This window comes from Pecten maximus, chromosome 12, assembly GCF_902652985.1.
Source record: "Pecten maximus chromosome 12, xPecMax1.1, whole genome shotgun sequence".
Taxonomy (NCBI): Eukaryota; Metazoa; Mollusca; class Bivalvia; order Pectinida; family Pectinidae; genus Pecten; species Pecten maximus.
This window is the reverse complement of record NC_047026.1, coordinates 33,591,130-33,610,737: the sequence shown is the minus strand read 5'-3', so window position 1 is coordinate 33,610,737 and position 19,608 is coordinate 33,591,130. Positions and strand designations below refer to the sequence as shown.

The window sequence follows — 19,608 nt, the reverse complement described above, 5'->3', positions numbered from 1 at the left end:
GACAGATCACCAATCAGATTATCTTCTTACTAAACAAGTACCAATCATAATGTCTCCTTGCTGAACAGGTCACTACTCAGAATGTCTCCTTACTAAACAGGTCACCAATCAGAATATCTCCTTACTGAACAGGTCACCAATAAGAATATCTCCTTACTAAACAGGTCACCAATCAGAATGTCTCCTTACTAAACAGGTCACCAATCAGAATATCTCCTTACTAAACAGGTCACCAATCAGAATGTCTCCTTACTATACAGGTCACCAATCAGAATGTATCCTTACTATACAGGTCACCAATCAGAATGTCTCCTTACTAAACAGGTCACCAATCATGAAGTCTCCTTACTTAACAGGTCAACAATCAGAATGTCTCCTTACTTAACAGTTCGCCATTTGGAACGTAACCTGCTGTCCCAATTGCGTCATCATAAGAGGCGACTTAATTTAGGATCACCTCTTTTCTCTTTCTCAACAACTTTCTTCTTCCTTGTGCCTCCTTTGACACTGCCTCACTTTTGGTCTTCAGTTGAGCGTTCCTCCCTGTGAGGAAGGATTTGGGTTCAGTCCCCCTAAATGACCTAAGTTGTTATTAAGAGTTTAACAATATAAAAAGGAACCGTGCTAGACAGGTCAAAAGTCAGAATGAATCATTGCTAAACAGGTCACTGGTCAATTTTTTTCTTTGTTAAACAGGTCACCGATCCAAATGTCTCCTCACTAAACAGGTTAACGAATAGAATATCTCCTTACTGAACAGATCACTCATCAGAATATCTCCTTACTAAACAGATCACTCATCAAAATGGCTCCTTACTCAACAGATCACTCATAAGAATGTCTCCTCACTCAACAGATCACTCATAAGAATGTCTCCTTACTCAACAGATCACTCATAAGAATGTCTCCTCACTCAACAGATCACTCATCTAAATGTCTCCTTACTCAACAGATCACTCATAAGAATATCTCCTTACTCAACAGATCACTCATAAGAATATCTCCTCACTCAACAGATCACTCATCAAAATGTCTCCTTACTCAACAGATCACTCATCAAAATGTCTCCTCACTCAACAGATCACTCATCAAAATGTCTCTTTACTGAACAGATCACTCATAAGAATATCTCCTTACTCAACAGATCACTCATAAGAATGTCTCTTTACTGAACAGATCACTCATAAGAATATCTCCTTACTCAACAGATCACTCATAAGAATATCTCCTCACTCAACAGATCACTCATCAAAATGTCTCCTTACTCAACAGATCACTCATCAAAATGTCTCCTCACTCAACAGATCACTCATCAAAATGTCTCTTTACTGAACAGATCACTCATAAGAATATCTCCTTACTAAACAGATCACTCATAAGAATGTCTCCTTACTCAACAGATCACTCATAAGAATGTCTCCTCACTCAACAGATCACTCATAAGAATGTCTCCTTACTCAACAGATCACTCATCAAAATGTCTCCTCACTCAACAGATCACTCATCAAAATGTCTCTTTACTGAACAGATCACTCATCAAAATGTCTCCTTACTCAACAGATCACTCATAAGAATATCTCCTTACTCAACAGATCACTCATCAAAATGTCTCCTCACTCAACAGATCACTCATCTAAATGGCTCCTCACTCAACAGATCACTCATCAAAATGTCTCCTTACTCAACAGATCACTCATCAAAATGTCTCTTTACTGAACAGATCACTCATCAAAATGTCTCCTTACTCAACAGATCACTCATAAGAATATCTCCTTACTCAACAGATCACTCATCTAAATGTCTCCTTACTCAACAGATCACTCATAAGAATATCTCCTTACTCAACAGATCACTCATAAGAATATCTCCTTACTCAACAGATCACTCATCAAAATGTCTCCTCACTCAACAGATCACTCATCTAAATGGCTCCTCACTCAACAGATCACTCATCAAAATGTCTCCTTACTCAACAGATCACTCATCAAAATGTCTCCTCACTCAACAGATCACTCATCAAAATGGCTCCTCATTCAACAGATCACTCATCAGAATATCTCCTTACTAAACAGATCACTCATCAAAATGGCTCCTTACTCAACAGATCACTCATCAAAATGTCTCCTCACTCAACAGATCACTCATCAAAATGTCTCCTCACTCAACAGATCACTCATAAGAATGTCTCCTTACTCAACAGATCACTCATAAGAATATCTCCTTACTCAACAGATCACTCATACGAATATCTCCTCACTCAACAGATAACTCATCAAAATGGCTCTTCACTCAACAGATCACTCATCAAACTGTCTCCCTACTAAACAGATCACTCATCAAACTATATCCTTACTAAACAATCACCAATTAGAATGTCTTCTTACTAAACATGCAACCAATCAGAATGTCTTCTTACTAAACAATCACCAATCAGAATGTCTCCTTACTAAACAATCACCAATCAGAATGTCTCCTTACTAAACAATCACCAATCAGAATGTCTCCTAACTAAGCAGGACACCAATCAGAATATCTTCTTACCTATAAGATCACCAATCATAATGTCTCCTTACTAATCAGGTCACAGACGACACGGGTACTGCGTACAGTTTTATAAAAAGCGAAAGTAGAGGTTGTAACATTAATCGAGACTTTAAACATGCAATATTAACATCATCAGTTTTATTAGTCTACTCCCATACACATTGTCTGTTTATCAATAAATGCATAGTTGAATTAGTACACGTGTATGTTACAGGCCCTATTGATCTTTATTGTTTATGGTTGTAAATTACATTCCTACACTCTGTGTGTAAAGATGTATTCTATTGGAGCTGTGTAGGACTAGTCTGGTTAATGAGTAAGCACTTGGTACAGGAGAATGTTAATTTTCAGACCGTTTATCTAATTCATTAGTTATGAATTTCATAATTCGCTTATTTGATGTTGTGTCGTTAAATACCCATTTCTTATGACATTAATTGCCCCTAACGACCTTTCCCGTCTTGATCTGCCCTTAAGAAGGCAAAGATAATACCATGTAAGATAAAAACCAGCTAATCAGTATGACCAAGTAATACGGTGTATATAGAGCTCTGACTATAAATATAGGAAACAACTGGTGTAATGTGTCGATACCGATACACTTCGAGTAACTCCCAGACATACAAGAGTTGTTCCCCCTGGTCATGAATTTTCTAACGTACCATTATTTTATTGTGAACCTGTGTCATCCAGAAACCTGTCCATTATGAATGAAACCGTCGATCCGGAAAATAGAATCAGTAAAACAATCTGTTTCTTGTAAATTTACCGTTGGAATTATGTAATACTTTCGTTTCACGTAAATTATACTTTTATCAAAGCATAAAATTTACATAGTATAAAGATTAACTTTAAACAGTTGCAAAGTACAATATTTACTCATCTTTGTGGAATAAAGAATGATACATATATGCACACTACAAATGTGAGAGATAAAATCTCTCATTTATTATGAGCCAGACGTAATATGTACATTTATAGATACAGCATGTAACTGAATAAATAAATAAATAAATAAATAAATAAATCAATCAATCAATCAATCAATCAATCAATCAATCAATAAATAAATAAATAAATAAATAAATAAATAGTATTTCAAAACTGCAGGAGGTGGCACAGTTTGAAATGGTTAATTCGCCGTTTTTATTGTTTTTTTCAGACAATATAGCCCTACATTAATTACTTTTAATTTATTTTTTAATCTTACAAAAACTTTTAATGCGACCCGATCATTGTCGTTCTGAGACTATCACGTGTAAACCTCGTTTGTTATAAGTGGAATTAGTCATGTAGCCAACCCGATTAATCCTACACACTTATGTTAAAGTACTCTATTCTTAACTCGTTTGTGTATTAAGGTTTCGTTTAGATGATCATACAGTTTAAAAAATCACAGTGTATATTATTAATGTCTGGTAATGTAATATGGCGGTATGTGGACTTGTAAACGGGACTTAATACACTTCACTTTTGTCATCACGTGTCCCTGAGGAATATGGTATAAATGTTTGGACTTCCTACAACAACAGTTTTCCGATGATTTGGTCTGGATTATCATTATCATTTACTATATAACACCAATTTGTTGGGTCAGGCATGATAGGCAAGATGGCGGACAACAGACATGGATATGGAGTGCGACTACCATGACTATTTTAGGCGGCCTGTCATATGACGTCACATTGCAACTAACATGGACAAATATAAAACTATGTATAAAAGTTAAATTATAAAATGTCGGAAATAACAAAGATACAGGAATGATGTTTTCTTCGCCGAAAAAAATATTAGTCTCCAAGCGGAACAATCAGTATGGGATACCACCAAACGGGATTCCCCCACAGGGGATACCACCAAACGGGATTCCCCCACAGGGGATACCACCAAACGGGCTTCCTCCACAGGGGATACCACCAAACGGGCTTCCCCCACAGGGGATACCACCAAACGGGCTTCCCCCACAAGAGACACAACCAAAAAATATTACTCAACAGGGGATACCACCAAACGGACTTTCCTCAAACAGTTTACCAACACACGGGATACCCCCAAACAGGATGCATCAACATGGGATGCCCCTACACAGTTCATTAGAAAGGGACGGATTTCCGGTCACGAGAAGAAGGAACGGATCTGGACATAGGTTAAGAGAAAAGGATAAAATCAAACGCCATGTATTTAATACTAATGATTCTATTCCTACGCTCCGAGAGGTTGATGAAAACAGACCGGAAACCCCCATTGTTGGGACACGTCGTGAGCGTTACAAACTGGCAATGGATGGCAAAACCGGAAATGGACGTCCAATCGTACCACGTGATACACAGGAAGTATATTCCTCAAATGGAATGTATAAAAGAATGCTAGCCACGACTCCTTCCAACCTTGTCCGGTCTGGGAAGAGCGGAAGTAGGTGTCCCACGCCCGTGCCCTTTGACCAGCCTCTGACAAGACTGTGCTGGGACAACGGAGGTAAGCTTTTGGTGATTATTCAGCCCCTTGATGGTGCCATTATGTCTTTATGCGTCTCGGTTTGTGAGTCGGCACTGCCCGAGGCCTTTATGTTTATGAGTCCTCAGCCATCCATGTAAATATATGTTTTACTGAGCATTCATCACCCTTTACGCGTCCTGTATCCGTCCAAACTCTTTAGCTTCCGCCAATATCATTGTTACCATAACGACAATCCGACTAAACTAGTCCACTGAAAACCACCGTCACTTCTAGCTCTCATATCCTCTAAACATCAGATCACCTCTCTCTTCTACGTACTGTATCTATATCAGGTTAAATCTCCCTCTCCCCTCTATGAACTGTACCTACATCAGGTCACCTCTCTCCTCTATTAACTGCATCTACATGTACATCAGGTGCCATCAACCCTCTATATACTGTATCTACATGAGGTCACCTCTCCCCTCTATGTACTGTATCTACATGAGGTCACCTCTCCCCTCTATATACTGTATCTACATCAGGTCACCTCTCCCCTCTATATACTGTACCTACATCAGGTCACCTCTCCCCTCTATATACTGTATCTACATCAGGTCACCTCTCCCCTCTATATACTGTACCTACATCAGGTCACCTCTCTCCTCTATATACTGTATCTACATCAGGTCACCTCTCCCCTCTATATACTGTATCTACATCAGGTCACATTTCACCTCTATATACTGTACCTACACCAGGTCACCTCTCCCCTCTATATACTATATCTACATCAGGTCACCTCTCCCCTCTATATACTGTATCTACATCAGGTCACCTCTCCCCTCTATATACTGTATCTACATGAGGTCACCTCTCCCCTCTATATACTGTATCTACATCAGGTCACCTCTCCCCTCTATATACTGTACCTACATCAGGTCACCTCTCCCCTCTAAGTACTGTATCTACATCAGGTCACATCTCCACTCTATATACTGTATTTACATCAGGTCACCTCTCCCCTCTATACTATATCTACATCAGGTCACCTCTCCCCTCTATATACTGTACCTACATCAGGTCACCTCTCCCCTCAATATACTGTATCTACATCAGGTCACCTCTCCCCTCTATATACTGTACCTACACCAGGTCACCTCTCTCCTCTATATACTGTATCTACATCAGGTCACCTCTCCCCTCTAAGTACTGTATCTACATCAGGTCACATCTCCACTCTATATACTGTATTTACATCAAGTCACCTCTCCCCTCTATATACTGTATTTACATCAGGTCACCTCTCCCCTCTATGTACTGTACCTACACCAGGTCACCTCTCCCCTCTATATACTGTATCTACATCAGGTCACCTCTCCCCTCTATATACTATATCTACAGCAGGTCACCTCTCCCCTCTATATACTATATCTACATCAGGTCACCTCTCCCCTCTATATACAGTACCTACACCAGGTCACCTCTCCCCTCTATATACTGTGACTACATCAGGTCACATATCCTCTCTATATACTGTATCTACATCAGGTCACATATCCCCTCTATATACTGTATTTACATCAGGTCACCTCTCTCCTCTATATACTGTATCTACATCAGGTCACCTCTCCGCTCTATATACTGTATCTACATCAGGTCACCTCTCCCCTCTATATACTGTATCTACATCAGGTTACCTCTCCCCTCTATGAACTGTAGCTACATCAGGTCATCTCTGGCCTCTATTTACTGTATCTACATAAGGTCACCTCTCCCCTTTATGTACTGTGACTACACCAGGTCACCTCTCCCCTTTATGTACTGTGATTACACCAGGTCACCTCTCCCCTCTATATACTGTATATACATCAGGTCACATCTCCCCTCTATATACTGTATCTACATCAGGTCGCCTCTCTCCTCTATGTACTGTATCTACATCAGGTCACCTCCCCCTCTATATACTGTATCTATATCAGGTCACCTCTCCCCTCTATGCACTGTAGTTACACCAGGTCACCTCTCCCCTCTATATACTGTATCTATATCAGGTCACCTCTCCCCTCTATGCACTGTAGCTACACCAGGTCACCTCTCCCCTCTATATACTATATCTACATCAAGTGACCTCCTCCTTCTATATACTGTATCTACATCAGGTCACCTCTCCCCTCTATATACTGTATCTACATCAGGTCACCTCTCCCCTCTATGTACTGTAGCTACATCAGGTCCCCTCTCCCCTCTATGTACTGTGACTGTGCCTACATCAGGCCACCACTCCCTCTATGTACTGTAGCTACATCAGGTCACCTCTCCCCTCTATATAATGTATCTACATCAGGTCACCTCTCCCCTCTATGTACTATACCTACATCAGGTCACATCTCCCCTCTATATACTGTATATACATCAGGTCACCTCTCCCCTCTATATACTGTAGCTACATCAGGTCACATCTCCCCTCTATATACTGTAGCTACATCAGGTCACCTCTCCCCTCTATATACTGTACCTACATCAGGTCACCTCTCCCCTCTATATACTGTATCTACATCAGGTCACCTCTCCCCTCTATATACTGTATCTACATCAGGTCACCTCTCCCCTCTATGTACTATATCTACATCAGTTCACCTCTCCCCTCTATGTACTGTACCTACATCAGGTCATCTCTCCCCTCTCTGTACTATACCTACATCAGGTCACCTCTCCCCTCTATGTACTGTATCTACATCAGGACACGTCTCCCCTCGATATACTGTATCTACATTAGGTCACCTCTCCCCTCTATATACCATATCTACATTAGGTCACATCCCCCCTCTATGTATTATGACTACACCAGGTCACCTCTCCCCTCTATGTACTGTACTTACACCAGGTCACCTCTCCCCTCTCTGTACTGTATCTACATCAGGCCACCTCTCCCCTCCATATACTGTATCTACATCAGGTCACCTCTCCCGTCTATATACTGTATCTACATCAGGACACCTCTCCCCTCTATATACTATATCTACATCAGGTCACCTCTCCCCTCTATATACTGTATCTACATCAGGTCACCTCTCCCCTCTATATACTGTATATACATCAGGTCACATCTCTCCTCTATGTACTGTGACTACATGAGGTCCCCTCTCCCCTCTATATACTGTATCTACATTAGATCGCCTCTCCCCTCTATATACTGTATCTACATCAGGTCACCTCTCCCCTCTATATACTGTATCTACATCAGGTCACCTTTCCCCTCTATGTACTGTATCTACATCAGGTCACCTCTCCCCTCTATATACTGTATCTACATCAGGTCACCTCTCCCCTCTATGTACTGTAGCTACATCAGGTCCCCTCTCCCCTCTATGTACTGTGACTGTGCCTACATCAGGCCACCACTCCCTCTATGTACTGTAGCTACATCAGGTCACCTCTCCCCTCTATGTACTGTATCTACATCAGGTCAACTCCCCCCTCTATAAACTGTATCTACATCAGGTCACATCTCCCCTCTATGTACTGTATCTACATTAGGTCATCTCTCCCCTCTATGTACTGTATCTACATTAGGTCACCTCTCCCCTCTATGTACTGTCTCTACATCAGGTCACCTCTCCCCTCTATATACTATATCTACATCAGTTCACCTCCCCCCTCTATCTGCTGTAGCTACATCAGGTCACCTCTCCCCTCTATGTACTGTATCTATATCAGGTCACCTCTCACCTCTATATACTGTATCTACATCAGGTCACCTCCCCCTCTATCTACTGAATCTACATCAAGTCACATCTCTCATCTATATACTGTATCTATATCAGGTCACCTCTCCCCTCTATGTACTATATCTACATCAGGTCACCTCCCCCCTCTATATACTGTATCTACATCAGGTCACCTCTCCCCTGTATGTACTGTACCTACATCAGGTCACCTCTCCCCTCTATGTACTATATTTACATCAGGTCACATCTCCCCTCTATATACTATATCTACATCAGGTCACCTCTCCCCTCTATGTACTATATCTACATCAGGTCACCTCTCCCCTCTATATACTATATCTACATCAGGTCACATCTCCCCTCTATATACTATATCTACATCAGGTCACCTCTCCCCTCTATGTACTATATCTACATCAGGTCACCTCTCCCCTCTATATACTATATCTACATCAGGTCACATCTCCCCTCTATGTACTATATTTACATCAGGTCACATCTCCCCTCTATATACTATATCTACATCAGGTCACCTCTCCCCTCTATATACTATATCTACATCAGTTCACCTCCCCCCTCTATCTGCTGTAGCTACATCAGGTCACCTCTCCCCTCTATGTACTGTATCTATATCAGGTCACCTCTCACCTCTATATACTGTATCTACATCAGGTCACCTCTCCCCTCTATGTACTATATCTACATCAGGTCACATCTCCCCTCTATATACTATATCTACATCAGGTCACCTCTCCCCTCTATGTACTATATCTACATCAGGTCACCTCTCCCCTCTATATACTGTACCTACATCAGGTCACCTCTCCACTCTATATACTGTATCTACATCAGGTCACATCTCCCCTCTATATACTGTACCTACATCAGGTCACCTCTCCCCTCTATGTACTATATTTACATCAGGTCACATCTCCCCTCTATATACTATATCTACATCAGGTCACCTCTCCCCTCTATGTACTATATCTACATCAGGTCACCTCTCCCCTCTATGTACTATATCTACATCAGGTCACAGCTCCCCTCTATATACTATATCTACATCAGTTCACCTCCCCCCTCTATATACTATATCTACATCAGGTCACATCTCCCCTCTATATACTGTATCTACATCAGGTCACCTCTCCCCTCTTTGTACTGTATCTACATCAGGTCACCTCTCCCCTCTTATGTACTGTATCTACATCAGGTCACCTCTCACCTCTATGTACTGTATCTACATCAGGTCACCTCTCACCTCTATGTACTGTATCTACATCAGTTCACCTCTCCCCTCTATATACTATATCTACATCAGGTCACCTCTCCCCTGTATGTACTATATTTACATCAGGTCACATCTCCCCTCTATATACTATATCTACATCAGTTCACCTCCCCCCTCTATATACTATATCTACATCAGGTCACATCTCCCCTCTATATACTGTATCTACACCAGGTCACCTCTCCCCTCTTTGTACTGTATCTACACCAGGTCACCTCTCCCCTCTTATGTACTGTATCTACACCAGGTCACCTCTCCCCTCTTGTGTACTGTATCTACATCAGGTCACCTCTCACCTCTATATACTATATCTACATCAGGTCACCTCTCACCTCTATGTACTGTATCTACATCAGGTCACCTCTCCCCTCTATGTACTGTCTCTACATCAGGTCACCTCTCACCTCTATGTACTGTATCTACATCAGTTCACCTCCCCCCTCTATATACTATATCTACATCAGGTCACCTCTCCCCTGTATGTACTATATTTACATCAGGTCACATCTCCCCTCTATATACTATATCTACATCAGTTCACCTCCCCCCTCTATATACTATATCTACATCAGGTCACATCTCCCCTCTATATACTGTATCTACACCAGGTCACCTCTCCCCTCTTTGTACTGTATCTACACCAGGTCACCTCTCCCCTCTTATGTACTGTATCTACACCAGGTCACCTCTCCCCTCTTGTGTACTGTATCTACATCAGGTCACCTCTCACCTCTATATACTATATCTACATCAGGTCACCTCTCACCTCTATGTACTGTATCTACATCAGGTCACCTCTCTCCTCTATATACTGTATCTACACCAGGTCACCTCTCCCCTCTATGTACTGTATCTACATCAGGTCACCTCTCCCCTCTATATACTGTATCTACATCAGGTCACCTCTCCCCTCTATATACTGTATCTACATCAGGTCACCTCTCTACTCTATATACTGTACCTACATCAGGTCGCCTCTCCCCTCTATATACTGTACCTACATCAGGTAACCTCTCCCTTCTATGTACTGTACCTACACCAGGTCACCTCTCCCCTCTATATACTGTATCTACATCAGGTCACCTCTCCCCTCTATGCACTGTAGTTACACCAGGTCACCTCTCCCCTTTATATACTGTATCTATATCCGGTCACCTCTCCCCTCTATGCACTGTAGCTACACCAGGTCACCTCTCCCCTCTATATACTGTATCTACATCAGGTCACCTCTCCCCTCTTTGCACTGTAGTTACACCAGGTCACCTCTCCCCTCTATGTACTATACCTACATCAGGTCACCTCTCTCCTTTATGTACTGTAGCTACATCAGGTCACCTCTCCCCTCTATGTACTCTGACTTAATCATGTGTTATCTCCCTTCTATATACGGTATCTACATCAGGTCACATCTCCCCTCTATGTACTGTACCTACATCAGGTTACCTCTCTCCTCTATATAGTGTACCTACACCAGGTCACCTCTCCCCCCTATATACTGTAGCTACATCAGGTCCCATCTCCCCTCTATGTACTATATCTAAATCAGGTCACATCTCCCCTCTATATACTGGGACTACATCAGGTCACATCTACCCTCTATGTACTGTGTCTACATCAGGTCACCTCTCCCCTCTATATACTATATCTACATCAGGTCACATCTCCCCTCTATGTACTGTGACTACATCAGGTCACATCTACCCTCTATGTACTGTACCTACATCAGGTCACCTCTCCCCTCTATATACTGTATCTACATCAGGTCGCCTCTCTCCTCTATATACTGTATCTACATCAGGTCGCCTCTCCCCTCTATATACTGTAGCTACATCAGGTCACCTCTCCCCTCTATATACTGTATCTACATCAGGTCACCTCTCCCCTCTATTGATCTAAACATATTTTATTTGTATCAATATATACAAGAGGATTGGGCACAAGTTTTCAAACCTATATGAAGCCCTTTCCCAATTATCATGTTTTTTTACCCCCTCTATGTACTGTATATAGAGGTTACACAACGAGTTGTTGTTGATTATGGTATTTCTTTCCCTCGAGTTATTTATGTTTCAAAAATTTCAAAAGTACGAGCTTGAGCGAGTGTTTTTTGTAACTTTTGAAAAATATAAAACTCGAGTAAAAGAAATACCATATACAACTCCCAGGAGTTTGTGTGACCTGTTTCTACCACAATAGAAAAGAAATAGAAAACGTAGTAACATCACGTCACCTCTTCCCTGTCCGTGATGTAGCTACAATGTATATACATGTATCTACCAGGTAATTACTGCGAATGTTGGCCCGAGTAAGGAAATTAAGCTGATACAGTTTCTAGCCGTCCTGTCTTTATATTCAAATGACCCAAAAAATGAAACGACAGTTTGTGTCGTGGAATTAGAACATGGAACGTTAAATTAAAGAAAATATATAGAAAAACTATCTTACATACTTTCAGTTTATTTTGGTTGAGAGGTCTGGCGAAACTTATTACTGTACATGTATTATTACAATGCTATGATACATGTTTGTGCTCGTTTTCAGTATATCTCATCAACTTGTTTGAGTTATTGAAGCAATATATTTGGAATGTTTACATGATTCGTATTTTTACAGCACCAATAAATCAACACACACATATCTGTATAAACAAAACATGATTTACGTTATTCTATAGCGAGATAAGTTTCGATCTCGTACCAACAGCTTATGTTCAGAATATTTTAAGAACTATTAGATAAAAGTACTAATATAATTAAATATTATAAAAACAATTATGTTATGATATGTTAATGTATGACGATATATCGAACGATTAAGAATGATGAAAAATAAAAATCAACAGAAAAGTGCCTAGCTCCAAACAAAAATGTACTAAAACTTGTTATTAATATGTAAAGATAATTATGTAGATCGAAGTGTTACATTCGCATAAAAAGACGAATGTCGTGATGTTTATTAAGTTTAGTGTGTGGTGTTAGAATGAGGACATGTCTATACGTTCGTATGTTTCTAGTAAATTCCTGATATACATTTGATATTTGAAGGTGTGTGTTTTTGATATTCAAATTATGTGAGTGTGGGAAGGTGTTTGGTGAATGTTAATAATGCGAGTGTAAGTGTATTTCAATGTGTATGTGCTAATGACTTGTTATATACATGTACGTGTGTATGCGAGTATGTTGATGCTAGAATGGGCAGTGATAATAATAAAGGTGTTTGTGATGCCTGTATTATGGATATAAATGAGCAATTAAATAGGAGCAAAACTAACAATTACATGTAAGAGCAAATTTCTGAGCACTAAAAAAAATAAGTATCGATCTCTTGGTAAGATACACGTATGTACTGTATAGCGGTTATAATTCGCGGGATTTTATTTCCACTAAAATCCGGGAGCCTGAAGTTGGTTCCGAGTTCCGAGTTCCGTTTAAGTAAAATGGAAATAGGAACCAGTTCCGAGCTCCGTTTAAGAAACACGGAGCTAATATGTAGAAGCTTTACCGGTATTGGTCCCAGTTCCGAGTTCCTTTTAAGAAAAAACGGAACTACTATGTACATGTATAAGCTTTACGGATTTTGGTCCCAGTTCCGAGTTTCGCTTAAGATAAACGGAACTACTACGTATGTAGAAGCTTACGGGACTTGGTCTCCGTTCCGAGTTCCGTTTAAGGAAAACGGAACTCAGAACTCAGAACTCGGAACTCGGAACCAAATTCAGCCTCCCCTTAAATCCAGCAAAGTGTGTTACACAACCCTGACGCAAAGGAGAAGTGTCATAGCACATACTTATTAGCTGCAGTTATGACTTCAGCGAAGAAGGTCATACACTGTATCTTTTTTTTTATTATAAATTAATATTCTTACAATCTCTGATTCGGTACAGTAGTGTTACGCGATTCCCGATGAAAAGTCATATAAACCGGTCATGAAAAAAAGCTGGTTAACTTGGTGTTTCTGAAAATAAATCTATTATGACTAACTTTGTAATTTCCAACATTGTAAAATATCTTGTACTTTCTGAAGCATGACAAACAATAACTCCTATTATAAGAATATCAAATTATCATTAGAATTAGGTAGTGAATGCATTATAAGGCATTAGTTTACTTTTAATTGTGTAGTGTTAAAAAATATAATGAAACATTTACAAATAGCTTGAAAAACAGTCCCTGTCATTTCATGCACAAGTGTTACTTTCATTCTGCGCGTGATCATTAAAAATCAAAACGGTCATTTTATGATGAAACTATTATAGCCTTTTGATTTCTCAATGTTCATAAATCGTGTATCGACCTTATCGAAAGGCTATGATTGTATAATATTAGATTTTTCTCAATTCTCATTGGCTAAAACACCTAGAGATTAATATTTTGTGATATTAACCTGATGTTTCTATTTAAAGAAACACCAAGTCGTCCTAATCATTGTGACGTCACAATAAATACATATGTACCCAAAGGTAAAGTATACGCCGGCCAACAAGGCGAAAGGCAACGGTGTTACCACTCTGCCACTCGACCACCCAAGGGACTCATATTCGTGATAATACAAATATAATCAATCAACCAAGCAAGCAAGCAAGCAAACAAGCAAACAAGCAAGAAAGCACTTTTTTTTATATTATCACTCATCAATAAAGTATCATATACAGCGAGTTTAGAAAAGATGCCCAGCCAATATCGGCTTGTGAGACCCTTCTAACTATTTTTATACCTCATGTGTGAAATAAAAGTGAAGAACTAGACAAGTATTGTTTTTAAAATACTAATAAAATCACTTAACCTCAGTATAAGGTTCTGGAGTATTATCTCGGACCCGACTTCCCTTTCTAGATGTTCGTTGTGGGGTACGTACATTTGTTTAATATCGTCTTTTTCAATACAAACTATACTGAAACACATTAAAATCTAATGTATATGATTATAGTGTCTAACCCGATTAAGTTTGCGTTATATATAATTACACTTAGTTGTTGGTTTATAAATTAAATCTCCAGATTATCCAGAAAACTCAGTCGATTGGAGCATAGTCATCTTAAGACAAGTTTTTATTTGCTTTCTTTATTTTATTTTTTAGAACTCAATAGGGTTTGCAATCTGTTTCGTATAATTGAAATGTAGCGAATTACACATGTGTTTAAAATACCAATTATATCTGTTGTTTGATCATTGTAAATTGATAGATTTTTAAATGGATATCAATTTTTGTGTTGACGTAACAGTTCAGGCCTAAAACATGACATATATTTTAACACTCTCTATGCCGGGCGAAGTAGAGGTCAGCTATGGGAGACCTGGGTCTGGAACCAGGCCTTTGACAAGGGTACGGAAATCTAAAATTAGACTAATACTTTATAAGGTTGTACTATACCACTAATTAATAAAGAATTATCAATTTCAGTTTTCCATTTAATCATCTTTTGTTTTATTTGCAACTTCAAAGACTCGGCTAAATCGGATTTTATTGATTCGGTGAGTTTAGGTGATACAGAAATTATATTATCCATGTAGATGTACATGGATAATCAAAACTAGATAAAAATATAAAATGAGAATCATGTCGAGAGACTTGTATGGTCTCCAGTATCCAAAGGTATGTACATGTACATGTACAAATGAATGTTTATAGTGTTTGGGTAAATCTTCTAAATATGGTAATTGAAAATATTCAAAATTTCATTTCAGTATATATTGCTTCCTACTTGTGAGCGTCATAATACATATCCAAAACGAAAAAAAAAACAATACAAAAAAAAAATTATCCTTAAATTTTAAAAATATTGATATTTTCAATGCTAAAAAATTAATTACAAATGGATAATTTTATAATGAAAACCTCCAGCGTTTTATTTTTAGATATTTCTCCCTTATGACTCCCCTTGTAAAACGCCTGTGCCCTATAAATTACCGGATTAAACTGCTATTCAAATCAAAATTACTTTCCGAATCCATTTCATAAAATGAAATCAAACTTTGCACCTGTCATTAGCATGGGTTTCGCTTACATCATAATGAATCGGGAATGTATTCAGTGTTCATATCAGTGCTCAGCAATGTTTTGAGGTGGAAATCATCGGTTTCTTTATGTCGGACAAAAATGGTGGATTAGGCGACGATGCGAGATGCCCTACAAAAAGATAGCTTTTGGCACAAGTTATATGGAAGGGGCTACATCACCAGTAAAACCGAGACGAAGTGTCTCTAGACAGAACGTCTCGAGGCAAAGTGTATCGAGGAAAACTGTTCTTCGACCAAATATTTCTCGTCAGGAATCCACACGACCATCCGTGTCTCGGCAGAATGTCTCGAGGAAAAGTAAACGTATGAACTATCCTATAAACTATTTCGTCAATATTATCTCTACAGCATACCAATGTGCTCTTAATGTACGGACTTTCCGTCATAATATACGTGTATATTACTTCAGTTTCTCCTTACGTAACTCCAAATTGTTTTGTTTTTCATTTTACAGCAAATATTTTCTCTATCATTTCTCCTTCTAGATCTATTTCTGTCTTTCACCAGTTTCTGTTTTGCAGTGTCGGAGTGTGTGTGTGTGTGTGTGTGTGTGTCCTTTTGTCAGTGTGTCCATAAATGTACAATGTGAAATCAAAGACCATACACATATACATATTTTTCCTCTATTATACGGTATCCTCTATTATACAAATATATCATGGGTGTCAGTGCAATGGTCCCGAATATTTGACACAAGGTACCGGTAATCAACCGCTGTTCTATTGCACGAGGCCGAAAACAATAGAATAGCAATAGAACATCGGTCGATTACCGGTACCGAGGGTTATTCCCATATAGATTTGTCTCTCACACCCTTAAGGTAGGGGGGATTATATTAGTCAACCGATGTAGATCTATCTAGACTGATGTCCATGTATATCAAAGTTTAGTTGGTTGAAGCGCCTTTCTAGGACTCGCGTGTCATTGGGATTGGGCCTAAATCTCTCCAGTGTTCACTTCCATCTCTGTAACATTACCCTTGGTGGTATTGTGTAGTTTCCTGTCTTCAGATTTTTTAGTGTTTTTGAATATCTGGACGTCGAATTTCCTCTTCAGCTACCACACCTGCTTGTACGTGTGACATTGATCTATTGAAATAAACATTATATTTGTTCGTATATTACAGGTAACAAGGATCTGGATACCGAGGACGAAGACAGCTATCCGTACAACACATCGAGGATACCATTCACGCCTAGGAACCAAGTAACTAACCCTCTCTTCCGGAATCTGAAGCATATCAACGACGTCACTGTGGCGGATATTGAAGATATTCATGAGTTTGAGAAAAGCACAGAACATTTGAACTTGACTCAAAAAGTCCTTAATTCGTACTTTCGGAAAAAGTTGGATTGTACACAGAGAATTGTAAAATGGTTGGTAGACTGTGAGGAAAAATCTAATTTGTCGTCACTTCCGGCCCACCTACCAGCCATATCGTATAGGAACACTAGTGCGCATGCTCGCCATGAGTAAGTCAGACGTTCGAATGATATTATAACTGATGAGTGTAAATGCCATACAGCTTTGTTGAGCGCTAGTTCACGTCATTGATCACCCAGTTGTGTCGGCTCATACTGCGCACGCGTTAACATGTTTTTATTTATAAAGTTTACAGACTCAGCATGTGCATGGTTCTTGGTAATACATTGTATGTTATGTACTTAAGTCGCGTGCTTTGAAATAATTGTGGTTGATAGAGGGTTTGTGTCTGTCTTCCTTGTTACACTTCCACAAAACGTCTATATACTTTTGATTTAATGTACGACTATTGTTTTCTTGTGTACAATGATGACATTATAACCCCATATGGACATCTGGTGAAATAGTCCCATTGTCTTCATATCAGACGTGTATTGCAATCATAGATACTTGAACGAGTAAACGGTTGACCGTCCACTTTCTAGACACGGGTGTGATTTCCATCGTCGGTGTGATAATTCAGTTGGGAAATATCAATAAATGTCAGTCATACTTTCAAAAGTTACGGGAAAACATTTAAACACGTGCTACAAATAATATATGTCTGTGTCCGTCACACATTGATACTTACTCTGATAAAACCATTACGCTAAAATGAAATTATCATATTTTATGATTGACAGATAAGTGTAACGTACCTGTATGGACATGCTGACTCATCCAGCTTGTTTCTCGGCATACGCCATTCTTGATCATTGTAATACAAAGTGTACCACATTTTGTACTTGACTTGTAAACATTACATGCTACATGCACACTGTACTTGTATGATTCTGTGACGAAAGAACTTGTTCTACATTCACGGGGGATAAGCATCCAATACGGCGCAGGTCGAAAACGGTGAATTATCAATGTTTTTCAACTTGATATGGCATTCTGAGTTAGCGTTTCGATAGTTGGTTCAATATACATGTAATCATGAGCGGATGATTTAGCAATACTTGGTGTAATTAAGTTGATATTAAAATCGTTAGTTTTGGCATGATGACGGTAACTGTGAGTCTATGATGCGAGTATCTGATGAAGTACATTTGTAATTTGAAAAAAAGATGCGGGTAACTCCTAAACTGAAACAGTAACTGCATGTGATGAGCGTACGAAATTTACAAATTTAAAAATCACGTTCCATATAGTAGCTATAGATGTAGATATACATGTAGATAGATGAGCACGCTCGGGGTCGTTTAAAATGAATGAATTCGGTATATAAACTTGTACACACCATGATTATAACTACCATTTATGACTGAGACCACACATCCCCGTCCCGTGGAGATCATTTCAATTAACAATGGTATAATAAGTACAGATACATTCGTGTTATACACTTACGCATATCAACATACTATATACAGCGACCCCACCCCCACCCCATTCTATGTTAATTTCAATTATTTGTAATTGTAAGAGTTTGGGTTTAATTTATGTGACATATATCGAGATTTGTATGTATTTATAATTACACTCCCTCTCGGATCCGCAATTATCTCGGCACTAAAATGACATTTTACGTTATATAATACTTAAAGATTAATTTATAGTAATTGTAGATTTAATTTTAATTTTAATCTATACCAAAGGACAATATTTTATGAAGGAAAAAATCATTGATAATCACGTGTTCCACGAATAAAACATTTTTTTTGCAGCATGCACATATATTAGTGAAGATTTCTAACAAAACATATACTGCAGGTTTTCGGATAACTAGATTTATAGTGATTTCGCAAAATTGACCAAGCTATCGTTTGTACATCGCATATATAATATACAATGTACCTGTACACAAACTGTTCTTGGTACATTTGTGTGACCACACATCTGTAAAATATCTTGATTGTAATGCTTTAGCAAGAGTTGTAGTGTATGTCAAAAACACCGTCGTAATTCATCTGTACTAAACAAAATTCAACAAAACATAAAAATGGTCTTAAATAAAGAATAAAACAAACAAACAAATAATGAGTTTATTAAACTCAAGTCTGTTTGACTTGTATACAGACCTGTTTCGTTTAATGGAATCTATAACAGAAAGAATGTATCATCTGGTGGATTTGATACAATGCGCATTTTTACTTTGATTTGCAAGTAGGATCTAATGATGTGT

General features: G+C 38.9%; 1 protein-coding gene across 1 annotated transcript; it reads left to right on the top strand.

Moving 5' to 3' along the window:
* The first annotated feature begins 3,968 nt into the window (after window positions 1-3,968).
* LOC117340047 lies at window positions 3,969-18,847 on the top strand. Its single transcript, XM_033901804.1, has 2 exons — window positions 3,969-5,019; window positions 17,146-18,847. The coding sequence occupies exons 1-2, from the start codon at window positions 4,308-4,310 to the stop codon at window positions 17,493-17,495; spliced, it is 1,062 nt and encodes a 353-aa protein (XP_033757695.1). The 5' UTR covers window positions 3,969-4,307; the 3' UTR covers window positions 17,496-18,847.
* Window positions 18,848-19,608: the final 761 nt, after the last annotated feature.

Coding starts and splice junctions, on each gene's coding strand:
- LOC117340047 (XM_033901804.1), top strand. CDS start 4,308: ATGATGTTTTCTTCGCCGAAAAAAATATTAGTCTCCAAGCGGAACAAT. Junction 5,020..17,145: donor ACTGTGCTGGGACAACGGAG/GTAAGCTTTTGG, acceptor CGTATATTACAG/GTAACAAGGATCTGGATACC.